General features: G+C 42.0%; 1 protein-coding gene across 1 annotated transcript in view; it reads right to left on the bottom strand.

Annotated features, from left to right (window-relative positions):
* Positions 1–16989, bottom strand: part of SMG1 (SMG1 nonsense mediated mRNA decay associated PI3K related kinase) — a 90426-nt gene that overhangs the window by 25800 nt on the left and 47637 nt on the right. The window contains exons 21-35 of the mRNA XM_061599121.1: positions 14474–14670; positions 11192–11353; positions 10598–10752; positions 9991–10136; positions 9640–9841; positions 8884–8993; positions 8545–8692; positions 7706–7865; positions 7314–7434; positions 6130–6378; positions 5326–5610; positions 3899–4043; positions 1894–2029; positions 1197–1427; positions 912–1089 (exon numbers count right to left, since the gene is read on the bottom strand). Of these exons, the coding sequence (XP_061455105.1) occupies positions 912–1089; positions 1197–1427; positions 1894–2029; positions 3899–4043; positions 5326–5610; positions 6130–6378; positions 7314–7434; positions 7706–7865; positions 8545–8692; positions 8884–8993; positions 9640–9841; positions 9991–10136; positions 10598–10752; positions 11192–11353; positions 14474–14670 (2625 nt within the window). The remainder of the gene's footprint in view (positions 1–911; positions 1090–1196; positions 1428–1893; positions 2030–3898; positions 4044–5325; positions 5611–6129; positions 6379–7313; positions 7435–7705; positions 7866–8544; positions 8693–8883; positions 8994–9639; positions 9842–9990; positions 10137–10597; positions 10753–11191; positions 11354–14473; positions 14671–16989) is intronic.

The following is a 16989-nucleotide window of genomic DNA, read 5'->3' on the forward strand; positions in this document are numbered from 1 at the left end:
CATGAACCACGCTGTTCAGATCTTGTAAATTCAGGTCTGTGGCTTCCTTTATGGAATCAATACATCCCTTGTTTGGCCTTCCTCTTTTTCTACCCCCTTCTGTTTTTCCCAGCATGATTGTCTTTTCTAATGAATCATGGCTTCTTATTATGTGTCCAAAGTCTACCATGTTCAAAACTTAACCCCAATATCAGGTACTGAGGAAGTACCAGAAGGAATAAGCAACATCTGGATAGGCCCTCTGTTAACGCTGTTAAAGCAAAAGAAGTGTAGGTTCAATTATACCACCAACAGATGGTTCCCATAACATTTTAAAACAGGGAGCCAACTTATTTTGGGGGAGGGGGAGGATAGAAGAAGAGAGAAGTTCTGTGCTTCATAGGTGAATGTTTATTAATCAAGGAAGGGAAAGAAACACGACAACTTAAACCATCCATACAGTTTGTTACAGGCTTCAAAAACAAGATGGATGCATGCACATGGGATAGCCTCGTTTATGGCTTGTGTGCCTTATCCTTCCTCAGAATGAATACTCCTTTTACAACATCTCCACGTCCAAGCTTTGTCCACACTCCTCCAGTTCCACAAAAAAAACTAAGGCTTCTACAACTCTTAAAACCTGTTTTTTAAAAAAACAAACAAACAAACCAAACACCACAATGTAGATTAATATGCTATGATCCTTATCATGATCACATGCAGAGTAACATCCTTCAGCTTCAGAAGCAGCACAGAAGCCGTTATTCAAGAAATACAAATACAAAGTCCTTTTAGATCCAAGCCTATATATTGAAATCTGTTTTATTCCTCCTAATCTGCATGCAAATAGAGGTGTGGGGGGGGGAGGCTGGTTTGTTTTCAATACAATACAGAAGCACCAGAGAATTCCAGAGTGCTGAGGACTTTCCTACCTCGCCATGGAGCCGTAGGGGTGGTTTCTAGCCCATGTTCTAAATACTGCCGAAGCTCTCCAGCATGTTTCACAAGCAGCCTCAACAGCCTTAAGGTTGCCATTGCAATGACATCGTCGGTACTCTGTTCTGAAATGTTTCTAAGCTGCATTCTGGGATCATCTTCATCCAGAGGAACCTACACATTAAAGCAAACAACTTCACTGACACTACAGCTTCTCCCACAAGCCCCAGAGACTTAAAAAAAAGCCTTGCTCACATCGCTAGTCAAAATGTCCAGCGTACCTGACCAGCATTGAGTTTAAGGAAAGTAAAATAGGCACTGCATGAAAGTTTATAAAGACTGAAGATTCTGTCTACAACTTTTCTCCACACTTTGATTAGCCCCTCAGTTGAATTTTCATCGAGGTCTGAAAGCCAGGGGCAGCTTGCCAACAACTGACGCCAGATGACATCGACCATATCATCTTCTTCATTATCGTCATTCTCTGCAATCTGAAGGGTTATGTCTTCATCCTAAGTGAAAGTTAAACAAAACAATTTTACCCCTTCATACCATCCATATATACACAAACACACATATATATACATACACAACTTACAAATTAAGGCACCATTCCCTTTCTTTTATGTATACATAGGTAATTTGTTAAATTTTACAACTGAACCAGTGTCTCACATGTTAAAATAACTACCCTATTATAGAAGCTGGGTTAGTCTTTTTTCAACGCTTGAGGAATTAATATTCCTGCTGATGTAAATCAACAATGATTTCTAGACCCACATGCTGTGGCTATCTAGCCTATTTATGCTGGTCTTATTATTGGCATTTGCCAATCATATTAAAGGCATTCAGCTCTGACAAATGGGCCATACTGGCTGAAGCTGATGGAAGTTGTAGTCCACATCTAGAAGGCACCATGCTGGCTACCCATGACAAATGCAGTAATTTGTGAAAATCTTGCAATTAGTTTACACTAACCTGAATCCCAGCAGGCCGGCATACTGCCTGTCCAAGGATGCCATAGATTTTCTCTCTGTCTTCTTCTGTAACGTTTTCTGGAAGCAGGCTGTGAACTTCAGATTTCTCTCTTGGAAGTAGACGGACACCTCCCTGACTGTATAACACCACACATGTTATCATCTTCGAAAGTAAATAATGAGCATGGTGCTAACATTTTTTGCTCCACTAAAGGTTAGTTTTTAATACTCTAGCGTGTAACTTGTTACCTTAGGTTAAATGACCTTCTCTGCACAAGGGCTAGCAACTGAAAATAAAAGTTTCAGTGCTGCAGTCATCAGCAACAACTGTGGTTGCTTCAAAGCAATGACTGCATTCAGATGCAGCACTAGGTAATAATGTATGGTCTGCTTCACCTTACTGTGCTTGAGCTGTGTGCACTAGCATGCAGCTCATACACAGAATAGTTAAGCAAACTGTACTTTCTGGTTCAGTGTACCAGAAAGCAGACAATACTTCTCAGTGCAAGAGAACAGAAGGCAAATAACTGCCAAGTTCTTTAAAGGAATTGCTTTTATTTGTATATGCTTTAATTTGGAACGGAAAGAAGACAAAGCTCTCTAAGAGAGTAGGATATAGACCAGTCTAGGGAACCTCCGGCCCACAGGCCAGATTTGGCCCGCCAAGGGTTCACACATTTGCCCTGGAGGCTGTTTTCCCCAAACCACACCCACCTGTCCAACACGTGATGTCATAACCGATGGCCGGTTGAGACTTGGCTGGCATTGCACAATCAGGTACCTTCATGTGTGCCCCCGATTGTGCAGGCCAAAGCCTGATGGATTGGCTCCACAAGAGATTTCTCCCAAGGGGAACTCGCTCAACACAGCCGATGCCTGTAAAAAGCAGGCTTTGGCTCTCCCGCTCAGAGCGGAAGTTGCATCAATGCAAAGGGGTTGCAAAGAGCTTTTGTGCAGCAGCTCCCACCCAATAGCCAACTTTAAAGAGAGAACCTGTAGGTTAGTATCCCTTATAAATCTGAGGAATTCAAATTCTACCAGCCAAAGGGTCATCAGAAGAACAAAATGAGCCATTGTTCTCTCAGGCAATGCCATACGGTAAGCCTGGACCTTCTGGGGTTGTCAGTACTGGGAATCATTCATTAGGACACTTTTCTCCACAACCAGTAAGATTCATTTTACTTATTCTCAAGAGTCCAGACATTAGCAAGCAAATCTTGTTCTCACAACAGAGCTCAAACATTAAAACAGGAAAGCTCCATTGCGATTCAAATAAAAATCACTTAAAACAAAACCACCGTTGTCCATGCACTTGTAACCTTCAGGCTGGATTACTGTAATGCACTTTATGTGGGGCGGCCCTTGAGGTTGGTCCAGAAGCTGCAGCTGGTGCAAAATGCGATGGAGCAATTGCTCACTGGGGTAGGGTACAGCCAACATGTTACCCCACTACTGAAAGAATTGCACTGGCTACCTATTAGCTACCAGGCCAAGTTCAAGGTTCTGGTTTTGTTGTATAAAGCCCTACACAGCTTAGAACCAGGAAACCTGAAAGATTGTCTTGCCCCTTACATACCCAGTCAATCTCTGCAGGTGAGGGCCTCCTGCAGATACCATCTTATCATGAGGGCTGTTCCACACAACATAGGAAGCAGACCTTTGGTGCTGTGACACCTACCCTCTGGAATTCCTTTCCCTTAACTCCATTACCTCTTCAGCACCTACGGAAGACCTTCCTCTTCAACAAGCCTTTACTTTATCCCAGCCTGCGTTTTTGTTGGAATTAGTTAAGATGTTTCTAAAGTCTTTTTTAAAGATGGTTTTAAGATGTTTTGTTTCAATGTTTTAAAGTCTTTTGTTTTTAAGATTATTAAAGTGCTTTCAGTGTTTTTTTGTTTGCCATCCTGGGCTCCTTCTGGGAGGAAGGGCGGGATATTAATTGATTGATTAAATAAATAAATAAATAATATTCAGGGTCTATTTTGTTTTTTAAGAGTAAGATTTACCTGGCATTATCAACTACCTTTCGGCCCCATCTATATGCCCAGCTAGCAAGTGCTGCCCACGACTTAGCCACTTCAGGTGCTTGTGCTGAAGACAGGCGATAGAGTTGCCCCAAAATGAAGTCAGGTTCTCCAACACCAATATTTACTGGAAGGAGAGAACAAAACATGAAGCGGTTACTTCAAAGAGATACAACAGTGTTATGATCCTCTGCAAATGTTATGAACAAACTTCAGGCTTGTTAAGATTTGCTTTGCTTTTTACTAGAATCGAACAAGCGGAAACCAGAGCTGTGGAGTTGGAGTTGTGGAGTTGGAAGCAATTCTGGGTGCAGTCGGAGTTGGTAGAAATGTACTGACTACAACTTCAAAATAAAATTAGTATTTTAACATTAATATTAATTTATTAATATTAATACATTAATATACATTTGCCATTTATGAAGGAGTCGGAGTCGGACAGTAGAAAAATAGAGGAGTCGGAGTCGAAGGTTTGACATACCGACTCCACAGCACTGGAAGAAACGACGCAAAGTAGTGGCTGGGGAGCATAGAGCCAATGCAAAATGATACCTAAGGGGTACAGTCAATTGCCTACAGCACCCCAACAGCCATTCACCTGCATATATAAGTTCCAAATTAATTAAGCATTACTACAGATGCAGCTCTAAAAGCCCAGTGGGGGAGGGGTTGTTGCTGTTTTTAAAGCAAGTCATCAGAAACCATTGCCAATCTACTGCAAATCATCCAACAATCTATATTCTGCTCACTCTTATTCTGCAGAAAGTTCCTCAGCTTTTGCTAGTCTACACTTGGAAGATATAGATTAGCTTCAGCTGGACTAAATAGCCCAACACTTTAATTACTTAGCATGGTGACTAAAGAATGCATATTAGAATGAACCTCCACAATTAACTTTTCACAACCCTTGCTTCTTGCAGACCTATTATCTGTAAAGGTATCAACTGCCCAAATCAGCGGAGTGGGCAGTCACCTTTCTCCAAAGGTGAAGCCTTGTCTTACTTAGGGGGAGGATTCCAGTTGTCTGGGAGATTTCCTTAAACTAAATCTTAGAAGGGTTGAGGAGCCTTTTTCTGGTGAGGGCCGCATTCTCTCAGGGGTAATCTGTCAGGGGTTGCATGTGGGTGATGGGTAGCGCAGAAGCTACAATGAACAGGGCCATCTCTTTATCTCCCTCCCCTCCCCAAATGGGACAGATCACTCTCAACAGAATTTATCACTTACAAAGGACTTTTGAAATAAGGCCAAGGGCCTCATAAAATTAGACAGAGGGCCATATTTGTCACAAAGACCACAGGTTGCACACCTATAGCCTAGAATTAATATTGCCTCTTACTGAACAGCATGGAACCACCATGTCAAAGATGCATGCAAGACAAAGCAGAAAATTAACAGAGGGTCTTTTCTACCCGTGGATTCACTTTCAATCCTGGGATAGTCCTCTTCGATGGTGTTAACAGATGGAAGGTCAATCAAACTATAGATGTTTTTAGACAATGTGGAAAGGCCAGCGAGATTTTGTTGCTGTCGTGCTCTGTAGACATGCTTCAGCTGTCCTGAAATCTCTTTCCATTCGGCTTGGATCCATTTGGCTAGTGTAAGAATAGACTTGGCTACAGCATATTCAGCTTTGGCAGATTTGCAGAAGCATATGGCACATGAGCTGAGCATTTCCATTGCATGGGTTGACTGGCCTGAAAAATAGTGAAATGTAGTATTATTTTAGCTGCATAATTAGCTTTGAATCCATTTTAATTCTGCAAGTTTCAGAGAACACAACAGCCTTTTTACAGCCAACTATGATTATTTACAGGGCAAAAAAGTTATATTTGGAGATTCAGGCCAAGGGCTAAAAACTCACCCATGGTTAGCTCCCTCACCACGAAGGGGTCTGGATTTGCATTTCTTAAAAATGAAACCAGTCTTCCACTTCTTGGCTATCCTCCATGGCAAGCCACTTTCAAAAACTGCAGAGTTTGAAAGTCAATTTGCAATATAGTATGGGGGCTTAGCAAGTAAAAAATCCTACTTGTTACAGACTCTTTGGTATGTCTATATTAGATTTGTATTCCAATGTGAAATTCCTTATTGTACATTAGGATGTACACAAAGATTTTAAAAGGTAGTTTTAATTCTTTTGATGTAACCATTTACAATAAAGCTTGACTGAATTTCATAGCGATTTCGGAGACAAGCATGTAAATGACACTTACCTGCTGTGTATAACAATTTGGTCTTTTCAATTTCAAGCTCAGGACCCCACTTCTCATCCATCTGAATTGGTGTTGACAGTTTCTTAAAGTGCTGGACTAAATCTTGGGCCATTGTGGTTTTTCCCAGCTGAACTTCACTGCACTGAGCAAGCAAACGTGTTGCCAAAGCAACATTCCCACGCTTTCTAGCAAATCTTGCAGCAGTCAGTCCCAGTTCCATTAAATGACTTCTAACTGGAATACTTTGCTCTGAAAGTGCACATAAAGCCAGAAGTGTTAACTGAATCAAATCAAATCAATTTAAAACTTTTGTACTGATTGATATCATAGACATTTAACATTAATAAAATCTATTTAAACTCATGTATATATATTTAATGTGTACAGTGGGGCCCCACTGATATGGCAGGTTAGGTTCCAGACCCCGCCGAAAAGCAAAAACCGCCAAAAAGCGGATCAGCTGTAGCACGGGGGTCTAGAACCTAACCCGCTGATCGCACCAGAGGAGAAGATCAGACCTTCCCCTCCTCGGGCCCGATCAGCTCAAGTGGGAGTCTGATCACGCCAGAAGAGGAGAAGATCAGCTGGAGTGCGGGAGTCTGACCGCCCCCGAGGAGGAGAAGATCAGCTGTAGCACACACACTCCAGCTGATCTTCCCCTCCTCTGGCACAATCAGCTGGAGAACAGGGAGCTCCAGGCCCCCCTCCAGCTGATCACCCCGCTGGCATCATATCAGCGGAACACCGAAAAGCAGGGCGCCAAGAAGCAGGGCCCTACTGTACCTTGAAGCTGTTTTTGTAAGTTCTGTTACACACCTATACATTAAGATGGCTTGCTGCTGTGTGTGTATCTATTTTTTTAAAAGCCAGAAGTGTCCAGCAAAGTCTTTTTAAAAACAAACCATGCACTTTATCATCAAATATTGCCCTAGACAATTTTTTTTACATTTTCCTTAAATGTGAAAAAATCTGCTGAAACATGTGGTTGATTTAATCCCAAAGATATCTCTGATGAAATCTGTTCTTCTGAGCAAGTTAATGCTTTAGGATCATTTGAGATGACTGTACATATCAATATAAGTTGAAAACAGGTAATATTGTAGGCTATGAACAATAAACACAAATTGGAGGCTAATTATCTGTTGAGCCTAAAAAGAGAGTTGTTTCTACTTTGATGTATATACCTTTAAGTTTCTCCAGCAACTTGTTCTGGTACATAGTATATCTTAAGGCATGCATCCATGGCCTTACATCATGTTGCTTGCATGAACGCAACGCTTCACTGAAGAGAGGAATGAGACAATCCTGTAAAAAGCACAACAGTTCAGTGCTTGATAGAGCTTTAAGCTGTCTAAACGCAATCATCTTAACTTAGCTTTGTGTAATCAACACCTGTAGAGGGGTAGAAAGTTCTTATTTCCTCTGAAGGTGTTATGACCTTCATGATTATCAAGTGTGCTTAGGAGTCACTAGTCAATGGAACTTTTCCCCTCAATGTGAATGTGCATGCATGTGTGCATCAATGCATATAAATATGTGAATTTGACAAATGCTTAGGTACACGAAACAAAAATACCTCTGAGGAAAGTTTATTTGACACTGTATTTTCCAAAGCAGATGAACAGTACAGCTGCAGCGTACTCAGTACTGGTAAAGACTGAGACACTGTCAGGGTGGCAAGCCTTAAAGGTCCGATGGCAATTCGCGAAGTCTGTTTCAAATATTTTATAAGGTTCCTGAAATAAAAGGTTGGATGAGATAAGAATGACTCAAGCTGTTATACTTCCTTAAGACACAAAATAAGTGTACTAAGAATAAGATATAGTATAAATTGAATAAGATATAAATAAATCACACTTCCTAACAGAGGAGATGATTGCTAATTATGCTTTCCCATCTGAGTGCATTCTGCACAGACATTGTAAAGAAGGGGTGGAGAACCTCTGGCCCTTCAGATGTTGCTGAACTACAGTTCTCATCATCCTTGGCCACTGGCTATGTGGGCTACAACTGATGGGAGTTGTAGTTCAACATCCAGAGGGCCAAAGGTTTACTCACACACTGTACAGCTTTCCTTTGCACCTTCTTTGTCCAACTTTCAGAGGGGTGGGCTGAGATATTTTAAATCAATTTCACCCTAGCAATTCCCATCTACTCTTTGGACATGCTGCTATATCTTTTGTAATACCATGGTTGATTTTAGATGCTGTAATTTTATTCATCTTTTTAGGTAACCCGCCTGGGGACCCTTGGGTATAGTATGAGAAGTATCAATAAATCAATAAATAAAGGGGAGAAAGATAGGAACTCCACAAACACACAGCAACCAGCCTCTGCAGTTGTAGTTGCCTGGATAGGACAGTCTATTGAAAACTCATGTTCTATTCTGAATTTCAGGCATCTTTAAAGACTCACTCAGTAATGGGTTGCCACTTTTGTTCCTGTTCAATGTGGTTAATAGCTGTTGCCAGACATATTGAGCTTCTCAATAATTGAACCTCAATTGCCTTCTGAAGTTCTCTTGGGTCAGGAGATAGCATGTTAGGAAGGAGCTTCTTCATATCTACAAAGGTTATTAACATGTATATATGTATCAATAGTTGCTGACATTCATTTTTCTTCTTGTTGTCCCCCCACCCTTTAACAAAATGTAGAAGTAGCATCACTAATACACAAGCATGGATATCAAAATAGAGTTTCCCAGGCCTACTACACTTGGGTATCTCCATGTATCTAGTAGAGTTTCATTTATACCTATTTTTTCTTTGGATCCTCCAATAAGCAGGTTGATATCTTCACCTGGAAGCAATTCTAGCTGTTCTGTACATTTTGCAAGCTCTCCAGATCCAAAACTGCTTAGAGACCTGCAACAAAGTTTTAATATATTTTTATATTTTATCTTGATCATCCTAAATAAGAACTGAGAAATCCAACAAAATTTAGTATCTTGTTTGTCAAGAAGGCTTTAAACAAGGCACCAAAATATAAACACATGATTTGCAGAGCACAGAATTACAGCCACTTTAATATTTTGATTTTAATTCTATGAGGCAAAGATTCAGGTTATCGTTTACTGAATTTATGTACAGCTTCCCACTAAAGTCCTGAAGTGCTATACAAGCAAATAAAAAAACAGAATAAAATCTAAAACATAAATTTAGACTAAATAAAGTCTAAAGAAGCCTCAATGACCAAAATGGTCCTGGAACCAGAGAGGAAAACGAAAGCGCACCCCAGGGCTGGCAAACGAGAAAACCATCCAACTTGTGGAAGCAGAAGCCGCAGCAGCATCTTCCTATCATCTTTCACCCAAGCTGCACTGGGGTTGGTCAGGGGCTGGCTGTGCTAGTCCCTGTTGGCCTTCCTGTTATATACAGCTGTGATCTGTTTTCACCTCAACTGTGCAAGTCCTGCAAGTCCTTGCTTCCCATTTTTCCTGTTCTACACTATCAAGCAAGCTGGCATATATTCTTGTGACCACTTACTGTCACAGAAGTAAATGATACTTACTTGATGTAATTGAAGTCTGCTTTTAAACTGACTGAGGCACTGCTTGTGTTTTTTTTCAGGTCGTGGACCGCATTCTGCCATTCTTGTACAGCAGACCAATCAGCAATAGAAATGTAACACTCACAAGCTTTGTTACCCAGATAATTTATGACTTCGGGTGAAGAGTCACTTGATTTAGCCAGTACTGTCTTCCGTGAATCCCCTGTGAAAGTAAAGATTTTTAAAAAACGATGCCACACCTCACTCAATCTGCAATGAGATGTGTTGGGGGGGGGGCAGGGAGAGAGACCTAGGCAGTCAGGTGGCCATCTCACATTCAAATCAACACATTCTACCTTCAGTAATGCTTACCATTTACAGAATGTTTGGGGCTAGCATTGTTGCCGCTGTTCGAATTGGCCAACTTCAGGACAGATTTATCAAAGCCTGTGACACAGCAATCCACTCCTGTCATGGCACAAAGATGCTCCTGGTACTCCACAGCTGCTTTTTCAAACCTTAGAAAGATTTGAGTGTCATCTATTAACCAAAACCTTCTACAGTATCATTTTTGTTTATACTGATATATTCCATCCTTCAGCAAAATATTTTTGCTTTTGTTGCAGTGAAAAAAGTATACAGTAAGCCTTGGCAACAAGCGGACCAGAAGCTCACTCCAAGCCAGCTAAGTGGTGCCATTAAATACTGCCCCCCCTTCTAAGGTGCCATTTCCCCCTTACTTCTGGGCTTCTTCCTCAGAATAAGGGGGAAGAGTGATTTATTAAACAGGGAATATGTCCTCTTGCTCACAGGTTTTTCTGTCTCTTCCTCAGAACTAATGAGCTAGGGCAGAAGACTCCCATTCCCCCCCCCCCCACACACACACTGATTTGAAAGGGGGAGAAATTCCATTTCACTTAAATTTTTTAAAAATACATACATATACTCTCAGAGAAGTCATGTGTTTGGACTAACTCACCGTCCTTCTGCCTGCTGGGCTACAGAATTAATCCAGGCAAGACTCCTTCCAACTACAGCAGATGACCAGACAGCTATTCCTTGGATTGCTTCAGGGCAATGAAGTTCACAGAGTGCTTCTACCACCATCATGATTGTTACTTCCAATTCATTTCCCTGATAACGGGATGGAGAAAACAGAGACTTCAATTTATAGCCTAGAGTGAAATAAGATTATACCAACCCACAGAGCCCTTTTAAACTCACATACAGGTCTGTGTATACCCTTATAATCATCTCTGAAATACAATCATCACACTTCCCAACCCCAACAACCCACTGCAAGCATCATTTAAAACTGAGGCAATTGGCTCTAATTCAATGGCTCCAATGACAAATTCTTGTTCTTTGGAACCAAGACAGCTACAACAACTTAGGTTTATCAGAATGTGTGAGCTTGCTATAACGGATCATTCTTTATTGTTGCCTCACACAATTACCTTATAACACGCAACTAACTCAGAAGAGTTAAACACGAGACCCATTTGCTATGAATTAAAGTCACCCTTGTTTACTAAGAGAAAATACTACAGGAAAAACTATGGAAAGGCAGTACCTGAGAATTATTGGCCTTCATTTCTGTCAGTAAATCAAAGCCATGCCTTACTGTCACAGCTGGCTGTCCAGCCAACAATCCAACCCGCATGATGGAAAGTCGAATTCGAGTCAACCAATCTTGACAAGTCTGGCGATTAGTATAGAAGAATGTCCTGATAACCTTCATAAAAAGAGAGAAGGAAAAATTTGTTTTCGTATTATCTGTTCAGTACACTGAAGAATTATTTGCAGCTTGTCTATCAATGTCTCAAATACTAATATTCTTATTTAAATTTTACCCTTTTCTTTCACAAGCAAAATCTTGTAGAACTAGAACTACACAAAACAAGGTCACACATAGTATGTAATAATGAAAACATAGCAACATTAAAACAGAGGGTTGAATCCAATTAATTTCTAAGAGTAGACCCGCTGAAATTAATGGAACTAGATTAGTAATTCCATTAATTTCAGCGGGTCTACTCTGAGCAAAATTCAGCTGGATACAACCCAGAATTATAAGACTGGAAAATTAAACAGATCTGTTTGATAGCGCTGCAACAGCCATCAACCTAGTAATGCAAGTTGCTGAGGCACAAAGTAAAGAAAGAAACAATTGAGGAGCAACATATCAGAGGCAAGAGAAGGAGCTCTGTTTGTGGGCAAGGGAGGGAGGGAACCGAGGAGCAGCTAGTAAGAGCTAGACGTAGTATACAACAATCAGGTCCAGAGCTTGTAAGTAACTAGTTACAAGTAACGAATTACTTGTAATTCATTACTTTTTTGAGTAACGAGTGGGTAATTCCTTTACATTTCGATTGTAATAGAACTAGGAGTAATTTTACTACTTTTGTGGAGTAATTGTAACGTTTCCAGAATTACTTTGGGGCATTACTTTGGGGGCGAGCAGGGGAAGTCTTCTGCTCCTCTGATTTGTGGATGAAAATCATGTCCCTCAAATTGGGTTTCTGTGCAGTGTTGCTCTTTCCTCATGCTCTGTGGATGGGTAGGAGGCGACGAGGGAGGAGGTGGAGAGTGAAACGGGGTGGAGTGATGAAAACAATTATTTTAAAAAACAGATAGTAGTGGTGAAGAATGGAGTGGAGGGAAAAAGGATCCGGAGGTCAAGAACATGGATAAAGGAGGAGGAGGAGGCAGCAGCAGAACAAAAATAAAGAACTGTAGAGGTGAAAGATGGCTGGCATGCGTGCGTGCGTGCGAGAGAGAGAATACTGTGTTTGCACTTGGCACACACAGTGGCCTCCACCATCCTCTGGCTACTGTTCAGGGGAAAATGTTTGCTTGAGTGAGTGTCCCTTAGTTGGTGGCAGGGCAGGGTCTGGGAGGTAGTTAAGTGAGACAGATTATGCTGGCTGGCTGAGGGGGGGGGTTGCATTTGGTTTGACGTGCAAAGATCTGAGTTGTGGCCTCTGCCTCCCTCCCCACCACCCTTACCAGCTGAGAGACCACCATTGCTATCTTATGAATAAAAATAATTATTCTACCACCTCTGTATGTGTTTATTTTTAATGTTGTTTTAGGCTACTTAGATGTGCAGCAGCCAAGGCCAGCACCTTGTAGGCGTTTTTTAAAGTAACTGAAATGTAATTGTAGCTATTACTTTGGAGGAAAAGTAATCAGTTACTTTTAGAGCAACTGTAATTACTGCTTTTTTGGGCCATGTAACTGTAACTGTAACTTATTACATTTTAAAAGTAATTTTCCAAGCTCTGATCAGGTCACAGGATCCTTGCCTGACCTGGGCAGTACTGGGAGCTAACAGAGCCTGGATGCTTCCTTCACACCAGAGGCATCAGATAAGCAGATCAGCTCCTATTTGTTTCACCAATTGCACAGCTACTATGAGGCAGTCCTGCCACATATGATGTTCTTTAATTGGAAATTGCTGGAAAATGATACTTGTTGGACATTCCAGGGCAAACAGGTGGCAACTGTAGCTGCAGCTCAGTGGCAGAGCTCAGGCTTTGCATGCAAGAAGGTCAAAGTTCAATCCCTAACATTTCCAGTGAAAAAGGATTTGGAAAGACCTGCCTTTATCAAAGATCCTAGAAAGCTACTGCCAGTCAGAAAAGACTAAGTCAGCCAATAGGTTTGACTCAAGAGAAGACAGCTCCTTAAGATTCTTATGCCAGAGATGAAGGTGGTATGTTTGGTGAAGGGGGCAAATATTTCCACATTTCAAAGATGGTTGTCAGACAGTGGGAGGGAGACAGTGCATTTTCAGGAAAATAGCAACGAAACCACACAAGTGCCAAAGCTGCCTGAAAGTATATGAATGCCCTCAGGTCACTTGCTTCTTAGATGCAGCTGTCTAATAGAAATCACCACACCATGTCGTGTAGGTTTGCCTTGAGGATGGCAAGGCAGAACTGTGTAGGGTAACATCTAGGGAACTCTTTGGGGGGGGGGAAGGTTCAACTAATGACACCATTAGGACACAAAAACACCAGGGTCAAAAATAACTAGGGTTCAATGTTAATTGTGAAGTGTTTGATTGCTGGTGATCTTTTTCCAGAAATTGGTCAGGTTTATTCTGACACTTGTAAGGGAACTGTACCCTTGAGCAATGTGTCTGCCGAATTACTAATCTAAACAGCAAATCCTGGGCTAGGTTTATTGCAATTCAAGACTATGGAGATAATGGCTTCATTGAAACACACCCAGCAATGCTAAGCCATGTTTTAGCGCCACATTAACACTTCTTCCTGGGCTTAAAGGCTCCCCCCCCCCAATTTTGCTTTCCCTTAAAGTGCAGCTTGTTGTTTCACTCAAACAGGGGATTGTGTTTTAATATGAGCCTGGATCACAGTTTAATACTAACTACAGCTAGTTTCAAAACAAACCAGCTTCAAACTATGGGTCATGAAACTGGCTTGTTGAAACTATCCATAATTAGTGTTAACACATAATCCCTGGTTCAGAGGAAAACAAACAGCAAAAGCATCCAAACTCCTCCTAGCCATGTGACAGGAGGAAAGGGGTGACAGGAATGTGTGAGAGCAAGTGGTGGCTCCATGGAAAACAGGCTCAACTAACAGTAGCATAGCAGCAGGTCAGAGTTTTCCAGGGGAAAAAAATGCCTGGGGTTCTCATGTACATCTGCATTACAGGTTATAGTTAAAACATATAAGCCCAGGAGGAGGTGAGGCTAATTTATGTAGTAAACATGGTTCATGTAAACCATGGTTTAAAGTCACATACAAAGAAGGTTAATGGGTATGCCTGAAGGCAATTTGGAGATGCAATGCAAGATACTACAATTACTGTAGAGAACACAAACCTTGGGTGGAGATGTGAGTGCATTAGCACATCCTTCATAAGCATTGTACATCAGTTTCTCCAAATTCTCCAAATACTGAAGAAGCAGAACCAGTCTCAGCTGGTTACTACTATGACCTTCATCATTGTCTGCTGTGGTCCACTGGCTGACATCTTGTTCAGGGTTTAACGTGTGGGCTGCAAGACTTCTAATGATGCCTGGAAACATCAATTCAGAACATTTCAAAGTATAGGATATCAGACGAACACCTTCAAACTAAAGCTATGATTTCCAAAAAGGAACTTTGATCACTTACCATGAATACGACTTCTAGGCTGGCATAGGGATACATCCATGTGATGAATTGTGCCCTATGATTTGCCTAAAGTAAGGACATGTGATTGAACTGTTGGAGGTCTCCCTCTGGATCCTCCTCCAGTTCTGTCTGTTGCTAAGCTACAAGGGGAAAGGTCCCACAGAAAACAGGAAAACATAATCCCCATGATCCTTCTCCCCACAAGGAGATGTGAATCAGGTAGGATACCCAGGCAGACACATGCCTGGCTGAGGAAGATGAGGTAGGCTAGAGTGAAAGTACAATGGAACGGGACAAAAATGAGTTAATGGGAAATAGCCACTGGAAACGCACATACACAAAAACCCCTCAGAGTACAGCTGGAGATGGATCTCTGTGCCAACCCAGAAGACCTATTCACAGTAAGTGATTAATGTTCCTTTCTCAAGTTGGCATAGGATAAATCTACAGGATGGAACAAGCTAACAGACAAAATGGGCAAAGGTAGGGACTAGATTTTAAAAGGTGGCTGTTTCAGTGAGGCAGAAGGATGTTCTGAAGAACATACCTGCTGAAGGCTGCTGTTGCAGACACCTGCAAATTATACTTTCCTCTTTCAACAAGCCTTTTGAGACCTATCCCAGTCTGCATCTGTGTCAGAATTGTTTAATATGTTTTTTAATAATGTTTTTAACCCTTTTTTAAGGTTGTTTTAAAAATGTTTTTTTTAATGCTGTTTTGTTTTAATGTATTTTAAGATCTGTTTTTATGATGTTTTAGTGCTTTGTTTGCTGCCCTGGGCTCCTGCTGGGAGGAAGGGCGGGAGACAAATTAAATAAATAAATAAATAATAAATATATGGCAAACATGCAGGCAGAGGTCCAAGCAGCCACTCAACATATGTCTGGAATGCTGGCAATCAAACGGTACGGTAAGAATTAATACAAACAACATTAACAGTAATTAACCACCTGCTTACTCGACCCTTGCCCATCATGGCTCCTTATGAGCTGTAAAGACAGACTGGGTGAGAGGATCAGGATGGTGGTTAACACATCGCTCGAAGAGGGAATAATGCCATCAGCGCTTAAGGAGGCAATAATAAAATCTATTTTAAAGAAACCCTCCTTGGATCCTCATGATCTCAACAACTTCCGCCCAGTCTCAAACCTGCCATTCTTAGGCAAGACGATTGAGCGGGTGGTGGCGAAACAGTTGCAAGCACACTTGAAGGAAGTGGATTATCTAGATCCATTTCAATCGGGTTTCAGGCCTGGGCATGGGACTGAAACAGCCTTGGTCGCCTTGGTAGATGATATGAGGAGGGCATGGGATAGGAACGAAGGTACCTTCCTTGTCCTCCTTGATCTCTCAGCGGCTTTTGATACCGTTGACCACGGTATCCTTTTGGACCACCTGAAGAGGCTGGGCATAGGAGGCACTGTATTACAGTGTTCCGGTCCTTCCTCTCTGGTAGGTACCAAAGAGTAGCACTGGAGGAGGAGGTTTCAGATCCGTGGCCTCTCACTTGTGGGGTGCCACAGGGTTCTATCCTCTCCCTGATGCTATTCAACATCTATGTAAAGCCGCTGAGAGCAATCATCAGGAGATTTGGGCTGCAGTGTCATCAATATGCAGATGACACGCAGCTCTATCTCTCATTTAAATCTTCATCGAGGTTGGCTGTAGAAACCATGTCCAAGTGCCTGGACTCGGTGAGTGACTGGATGGGAAGGAACAAGCTGAAGCTGAATCCTGACAAAACTGAGGTACTGTTTGTGGGAGACAAGGGAAGGCTGGGGGATGTGGACCTGGTGTTCAATGGGGTACGATTGCCCCTAAAGGACCAGGTCCGCAGCCTGGGGGTCATTCTTGACTCCCAGCTGTCCATGGAGGCTCAAGTCTCGGCTGTGAGCAGGGCAGCGCTATATCTGTGACTCTGTTGATTCTCCTTGATCTCTCAGCGACGTTTGATACCATCGACCATGGTATCCTTCTGGGGAGACTCGCGGAGTTGGGAGTTGGAGGCACTGCTTGGCAGTGGTTCCGCTCCTACTTGGCGGATCGTCACCAGAAGGTAGTACTTGGGGAACATTGCTCGACACCTTGGACTCTCCATTGTGGAGTCCCTCAGGGGTCGGTTTTGTCCCCCATGCTTTTTAACATCTACATGCAGCCTCCGGGTGCCGTCATCAGGAGTTTTGGAGTGCGTTGCCACCAGTACGCTGATGACACGCAGCTC

Source organism: Rhineura floridana, chromosome 17 (assembly GCF_030035675.1).
Source record: "Rhineura floridana isolate rRhiFlo1 chromosome 17, rRhiFlo1.hap2, whole genome shotgun sequence".
NCBI classification, from domain to species: domain Eukaryota; kingdom Metazoa; phylum Chordata; class Lepidosauria; order Squamata; family Rhineuridae; genus Rhineura; species Rhineura floridana.